The 8,309-nt window shown below is 37.5% G+C and overlaps 1 protein-coding gene across 1 annotated transcript; it reads right to left on the minus strand.

Annotated features, from left to right (window-relative positions):
• Positions 1-48: 48 nt before the first annotated feature.
• Positions 49-6,963, minus strand: LOC107599000 (rho-related GTP-binding protein RhoA-A-like). Its single transcript, XM_016290483.1, has 5 exons — positions 6,761-6,963; positions 4,735-4,890; positions 2,731-2,851; positions 1,921-2,051; positions 49-1,767 (listed from the first exon to the last, which is right to left on the minus strand). Exons 1-5 carry the CDS (start codon positions 6,932-6,934, stop codon positions 1,594-1,596), a joined length of 756 nt encoding a protein of 251 aa, XP_016145969.1. The 5' UTR covers positions 6,935-6,963; the 3' UTR covers positions 49-1,593.
• Between the last annotated feature and the right edge of the window lie 1,346 nt (positions 6,964-8,309).

The raw sequence follows: 8,309 nt of genomic DNA on the forward strand, positions 1-8,309 counted from the left end.
CGCAGTCATAACTCAGAGAAGAGACACAGAATAAAGACCCAAGCAAAGTTACCCTATAAGAATTTATTAGAGTCTGTGGAAATCCAAAGATGCACTGGTATACAAAAGATAATTGATGCATCAAAGGCTCTTTTTTTCTTACAATGAAATGCAGAATCTCTTCTAAGAAATTACTTGCATTTAATAATATGGCATTAAACAGCTCTCTCAAAATCACATTTTCGCTACTTTTTTTCCTTCTTTATTTATTTTAAAACTTTTAAATTCTAAGATACTAGAATTTGTAAAATACGCAAAAATTATATAGTATAAGCCAGTAGAATTTCACAAAAAAAAAAAGAAAACCATACAGTACAGGAGAAAAAGAGGGGAATCATAAAAAGAAAACAAATGGAGTGAAAATGGAGGGAGTTTCTCATTTATACAGTGAGATAAAGAAATTTCACTTGTATTTCCGCACACCAAATAAAAGCCTGTCATGCAGGCAAAGAGGAATACGGGCAAAAATAATGTTACTGTCACCTTTTATAAAACATATATATATATAGCCAAAAATCAAACAGTGTCTGACAGTCAACATACAGAGCTGTGGTTTTGCTTTGAGCTCCACGAGGGCTGATTAACCCAAAGTTTTTTCTTTTTTTACTTACAATACATGAGCAAGCACATAAAATACTCACAAAAAAGTTGAATTAGTATGATCATTGCTTAATGCATCTTACTTTGAATTTTATAGGCAAATGGCAAAAAAAGTACAAGATGTATTTAAATCTTATTGGAATAAAGAATTGTAAGACTACCACTACTTTCAGCTATTTTAAACCAGTGACTAAACCGCTAATTTTGCGACAGGACAGGAGGGCACAGAGGAACCAGTTGTGTTAACCAACAGTATTAGTGTGTTAACGTAAGAAAAAAGATCATTAAACAGAAAATCATAGTACGAAGGACAGGCGTGAATGTTATACATAAGACGGCACTGGGTTTCTGGGAGGTTTATAAAGGGGATCACGGGAGTCGATGTCTTGATCCCAAAAACAACTCCCTGCTTGACATGTAGCATATATGATGTAGGGTACTAACTAATGCCTTTTACACCCTGAATAATGCACTTAGTGCCAAAAAAGGAATCTTTTTAGACCAAGTCGTTTGTTTCTGTTCTTGCTAACAGTGCTGACCTTCTAAGCAGAAGATGTGGTACGGGCCAAAGAATACATCGCATATAATCCCACCCCAAAAGCAATCAGTGATTGTGAGCCACTGTGAAACCATGTCAATCTTTACCCTACATATACACTATCCTTACACTTGTGATCAGTCTGAAGGCTTAAGGTCAACTAATCTTGATTTGAAAGAGGACTGATGGCCATAAAAATGTTGAAGTCCCTTTTTGCCGGTGCAGTTGTCCCTACAATCTTCTGTAGTTTCCTTTGGCCTGGATTGAAAATGACCCTCCCTGACCCCCGAGTACATAATTAACACTAGGGGCGTTTCTTCCCTCTATTTGCGAACTTTTATAGCTCTTTCATTTTCCTTGGCCTAGTTTGGTTACCCCTTTCCCTCCCTCATTCTTTTCCTCTCTCGTTTTCCTCTCTATAGCAAAGCACAGGGATTCTTCTTGCCACGTTTTTTGGCTTGGAGCGCCGCTCTTGTGGCCATTTCAAACACTTCCCTCACGCCATCCTTAGTTTTAGCCGAACACTCAAGGTAGCCGAAGGCATTGATGCGATTAGCCATGTCTCGCCCTTCCTCTGGTTTAACTGGTTCCTGTTCAAGGGAGAAAGCATCGACGGGGCATTCGTACATTATAACATAACGCTACAACACAGAAGTAACAGCAATTTGTCTAACTTTTTATGTTATTTCCATAAAAAATATAGTAACTCTTTTATAAAAAAAAGAAAGTGTTAGCCCACACACCTGTTTCATCTTCTGCAGCTCCCGTCGAGTGTGATCATCATTCCGTAAATCTTTTTTATTACCCACCAGAATTATTGGCACATTTGGACAGAAATGTTTTACCTCCGGCGTCCATTTTTCTGGGATATTCTCTGTGTGAATAGAGTATGGCTTTCAATAGAGTGACCACAGGAATGTAAACACTATAAAATATTTAAAGACTGAAATTAGGCCAAAATATAATTAATATTAAAGACTGGCCACTCCAGAAAAGATGATCTCACCCAAACTGTCAGGGCTGTCTACGGAAAAGCACATGAGGATGACATCAGTGTCTGGGTAGGACAGGGGCCTCAGCCTGTCGTAGTCCTCTTGTCCAGCTGTATCCCATAGAGCCAGTTCCACCTGCCAACAAATGGTTAAAAATTATATTATCAGCATAACAATTTGCATAAACGGTGACTGAACAAATGAACATGAATTTCTAAGCATTTAGCAGCACTCGAGCTGTCTGAGCTCCACAAGTTTGTGTAAAGTCTTATGATCATATTTGAGAATGATCCAACATCCACATGTTCAGTGTCCCCGTCGAGTGTGATCATCATTCCGTAAATCTTTTTTATTACCCACCAGAATTATTGGCACATTTGGACAGAAATGTTTTACCTCCGGCGTCCATTTTTCTGGGATATTCTCTGTGTGAATAGAATATGGCTTTCAATAGAGTGACCACAGGAATGTGGTCTTACACTATAAAATATTTAAAGACTGAAATTAGGCCAAAATATAATTAATATTAAAGACTGGCCACTCCAGAAAAGATGATCTCACCCAAACTGTCAGGGCTGTCTACGGAAAAGCACATGAGGATGACATCAGTGTCTGGGTAGGACAGGGGCCTCAGCCTGTCGTAGTCCTCTTGTCCAGCTGTATCCCATAGAGCCAGTTCCACCTGCCAACAAATGGTTAAAAATTATATTATCAGCATAACAATTTGCATAAACGGTGACTGAACAAATGAACATGAATTTCTAAGCATTTAGCAGCACTCGAGCTGTCTGAGCTCCACAAGTTTGTGTAAAGTCTTATGATCATATTTGAGAATGATCCAACATCCACATGTTCAGTGTCACAAATCTGAATAATGGCAAATTCATACAAATATTATTCTCGCAATTTTTATATATAGTTAACTACCATTCAAAAGTTTGGGGTTTGTAAGATTGTTTTAAAGAAATTAATATTTTATTCAGCAAGGATGCATTAAACTGGTCAAAAGCAACAGTAAAGACATTTATAATGTTATAATAGATTGCTGTTTCATGTAAATGCTGTTCTATTAATCAAAGAATCCTAAAAAAAATGTATCACAGTTTCCACAAACATATTGAGCAGCACAACTGTTCAATATTGATAATAATAAGAAATGTTTGAGCAGCAAATCAGCATATTAGAATGATTTCTGAAGGATCATCATCGTGACACTGACGACTGGAGTAATAACGCTGAAAATTCAGCTTTGCCATCACATGAATAAATTACAAATGTATATTAAAATAGAAATTTGTTTTTAAATTGTAATACTATTTTGCAATATTACTTCATTTTTCAATCAAATAAATGCAGCCTTGGTAAACATAAAATACTTCTTTCAAAAACATTTAAAAATCTTACAGACCCCAAGATTTTGAATGGTAGTGTATGTTGAATATTGTCTATTTTAACTATATTTCAATAATGTGTTCATATGAATAAATGTATTTATATAAATATACATATTATTATGATTGTAGTTAATCATTTCACAAATGCACACAATGCTTTCCAACACAAGCAAAAGACAATCAATCACTCACTGTTGACCCAAAATAAACCCCATTCATTACAAATTAACTCTACATAAAAATGCAAAAATAAGAATACAGGAAGAACACTATTAAAGGGTTACTCCACCCCAAAATGAAAATGTTGTCTTTAATCACTTCCCCCATGTTGTTCCAAACCCCTAAAAGCTTTGTTTGTCTTCGGAAGGTCTTCAAGGTCCAGAAAAGTATGAAAGACATCGTCAGAATAGTCCATTGTTGTTCCAAACCCCTAAAAGCTTTGTTCGTCTTCGGAAGGTCTTCAAGGCCCAGAAAAGTATGAAAGACATCGTCAGAATAGTCCATCTGCCATCAGTGGTTCAACCGTAACGTTATGAAGCGGCGAGAATACTTTTTATCCGCTGAACACAAGCAGCGTACGCTCTTCTGTGTCAGCCGCGCTGCACGGATGTGCTGTTTTCGTTCAAATCAAAGCGTAAATACATGCAGAAAACGTATCCTTGTGTCGCGGCTGACACAGAAGAGCGTACGCTGCTTGCGTTCAGCGGATATTCTCCAAAATGGCGCTACGGTGATGCGGAGAGACACAGAGGAGACGAATTGTTGAATAAAGTTGTTATTTTTGTTTTCTTTGCATACAAAAAGTATTCTCGTCACTTCATAACGTTACGGTTGAACCACTGATGGCAGATGGACTATTCTGACGATGTCTTTCATACTTTTCTGGACCTTGACAGTGTAATTTACTTGGCAGTCAATGGGACAGTCACAAGCCTCCCGGTTTTCATCCAAAATATCTTAAATTGTGTTTCGAAGACGAACAAAGCTTTTATGGGTTTGGAATGACATGGGGGTAAGTGATTAATGACAAAATTTTCATTTTGGGGTGGTGTATCCCTTTAAGAGGTTTATGAACAATCTGAGGAAGTTGCTTGTTTCAAAACTTCAAATAGCTACAGAAGAGACACATGAATGCTATAATAGACCAGCTGTGATTTGATGACATTCTTACCTGTTTGCTGTCCACCTCAATATCAGCAACATAGTTCTCGAACACTGTGGGTACGTAGACCTCAGGAAACTGGTCTTTACTGAAAACGATGAGTAAACACGTCTTTCCACATGCTCCATCCCCAACGATTACAAGCTTCTTACGAATTGCAGCCATCTGTCACACAAAATGAAAAGATCAGCCAATAATTGCAAGAGGCAGGTGGAAATTGCTTTTTTGATAAATAGAGAATTGTTTGTGTATGTCTGCCCTCCTCTACTGTTTCATGAGGAAGAGCAATTCTGAGGTGGAAGTACTCCAGACATTCTTGAAAAAATATATAAACCAGGCATACAGCAGTATTATTTAACTATATCTATATTGTCATGATTCTGTTGTATCAGTGTTTGTACAGAATTCTAAAGTAACTGAAAAACATAACAGGAACCAATTATACGATACTCTGTAAAACTGTCTTGATCAAATATGATTCAGAAATATTAAGAATTCTCAAAAACAGTATTAAATCAAATATAATAATCTCTTATCTAAATACGTATGTTGTCATAAACCAACAAAATTAAGAGCTTTATTTGCAAACGTGAGTCTGGAGTGGACTTACAAAGACCGTGTGCAGGTGGCTTATTAAGAAAAATAGGAGCCAATGGTGTGAAACCAACTTGACAAAAAAAGTTATATCTATGAATTTGAATTACACAGATCATGAGAATCTTTTTCAACTGAAGAAGCTTATTAAATATGTTATAAATGTTTATTTTTGTTGGTCTACTGGCAACTCCACATTTTTATATAATCCATGTATTCAAATATTCAGATTGCATTTATTTATCAACCATTTTTTAATCATTGTGGATACTAAGACATTTTTTTTCTTTTGAGTGCTTTGAGTTAGAAACAAGCATTAAACAATTTTGATGGATCTACATTTTTAATGAAAGGACTACTGATTGAAATGGACAAATATGGATTACAGTTTCAGTATTTTTCATTCAGCATCCACCTCCACAATGAAAACAATGCGAGTAATGTTCATAAATGAAAAGCTTGTGTTGTGAGCACATTTAATTCAGCTAATGCCTTTTCATAGCAGTCTCAGTGGGCTCATTAGGAATAACAGGGGTCTATGGTGCTGTTCTTTGTGAACCAACTTGATTTAGTTAGAAACAAGTCATTTATCTCAGGCCTTTTCTGTCTTATATTTCAAAATAAAACAACAAGTGAGCTCATTAGGGTTCCTTCCCCCATGTCTACATTCATATTTCAGCCATTTTAATGATCTGTACACATTGTTCTTGTGTCATTATAGCACTGCAGTATCAACCCCTCCTCTCTCTCACACACACACACACACACACACACACCTCCCAGCCACAGTCACAACACACCGCACCCTGTTCAATTCACTTATCAACGCTTATAAACACACATTAAAGCATTACACATACATTTGGACTCACTGTGAAACAGCTGACTGCAGTCGGGTCAAAATAATGTCGCTCAAGTGACCTTTTATAGTTTAACAATGAGTCAACCATTGATTCAACGAGAGTGAAGGCTTAATGAGGGATACAATAGCCGTTTAAAGGGCTGAGTGCTATATTGCAGAACAAAATGAGAGCTGGTGATTATAACAGCCGCATGTCCCCGGTTTGGTTTACTCCCTATGCTAACTGGGACGCCTCATCTCGCGGCCTATTGAGTGTAACGTGAGCACCGTTTGGATTAGATTCGACTAGATCCACAAATCAATTCTAGTATTAAACTTTCCAGATGTGTTACAGTCGTGATCATCGGAGTTTAATGCAATTATGAACTCATGTTCGGCATCTTGTTGTTCGTCCGTTTCCGTCATCATCACACTTAGCCGTTTAGCACCGAGCTAGCCGCATATGAAAGGCATCTTTTTATCTCACTGGAGCGGTTTTTAAAAATGCTAATCTGTTGTATTGGCTCTAGACCGTATGGGGAATAAATAAACATATCGATTGTAAATATCAGAGCTGTTTTTGTGTGAGTATTTATTTACCGTTTTTCTTTCAGATGTCCTCGCTTTCTTTATCTTTTCCTGTACGACCCCAAGGCCCCGCCCCGCAGACGGTGCCACGCCGCTAAGACACGCCCATTCTCGTCGTTTCCACCAATCAGAGGCAGAGACGCTGGAGTGACGTCCAAAAGCCAGCAGCCCCTCACTGCAGAACATAAGATCCAGGGGGCGTGGTTGGATCCACATCTAGGGGGTGGAGATTGGTAGGTTTAGGGGTGGAGTTGGGTGGGTTTAGGTATATGTAAGGTGGGAGGAGTTGGATCTGGATCTTGTGCCCCCTGGATCTTGTGTTCTGTAGTGAGGCCCATCTCCCAAAAGCAGAACAGCAACATATATTTTTGAATGACTTTTTAGTTGAAATAGACTTTCTTCTCATATCTCTTAATTTAGTCAAGTCAAGTCAAGTCTGCTTTATTGTCAATTCTTCCACATGTACAGCACATACACACAGAGAATTGAAATTGCGTTACTCTCAGACCCTTGGTGCATACAGATAACATAAATACAGATAGGTACAGATTAAATACAAAATACAACTATACAAATAAGGTAAAATGTAAAAATATATCTATATATATAAAGCACAAGGCATATGGCAGATAGAGTGCAAACCAGTAAAAGTAAAACAGTGCAGATATAGTGATTGTAGTGCAAAAAACAATGATTTGTAGTGTAAAAGAGCTTATTTTCGACTGATTAAAGTGATAGTGTGTGTGTATTTGGGAGGGGGGGAGTGGGAGAGTCCATCAGAGGGTCAGAGTTCAGAGGTGCGTGGGGCAAAAGAGGGGAGGGGGGGCAAGGTCGGGAGGGAGTTCAGCTTCCTGTGGTTAAATACCAATGGTTATTTAGGCTAATTATGCATTCTTTATAGCAACTTGTTCATCATATTCTTCATTCTTTCAAGCAGACATATTTATTTCTATAAATAAATTTAGAATCATTTTTAGGTCTGCTAAAGTTTTTCAGTGAAGAGCAGTGTGTGATTTTCTGTTTTTCTGTTGTTGCTTGATTAACACCAATGACTCGGACAATAGAAACTAAATTAGGCTGCTATCCCTTTAAAACCGGATGCAATGTACACGTTCTCCATGCTGTTTACATTTACTTCAGACGTAATTAACTATTTACGTGAATACTCATCAAAATGGACAGTTGGACATCGTGGCTGCATCCGAAATCTTAGGCAGCTGACTTGCCTCGCTGCCATATGAGTGTTGTCACTGCACCACCCGGCCAGGCGGCTCACCTCGCTCCTGTAGTTTGTCTCATCTCTGTTGCTAATGAGACCCACTACAGTCGTTTAAATTTAAATAACAATATAAAATAGGAGTCCTAAAAGAGTTATCTCCTGTTTGGAGATAATGTTGATGGGGTTCAATTTACTTCATTATACTAATATATGTATATATATATATATATATATATATATATATATATATATATATACACTGTGTGTGTATATATATATATATATATGCAACACACCTCTCTAAAAGGCACGGTGAGTGTGGCTGGTACTCTAGGAAGTTGT

This window comes from Sinocyclocheilus grahami, unplaced genomic scaffold (assembly GCF_001515645.1).
Source record: "Sinocyclocheilus grahami isolate Dianchi unplaced genomic scaffold, SAMN03320097.WGS_v1.1 scaffold259.1, whole genome shotgun sequence".
NCBI classification, from domain to species: Eukaryota; Metazoa; Chordata; class Actinopteri; order Cypriniformes; family Cyprinidae; genus Sinocyclocheilus; species Sinocyclocheilus grahami.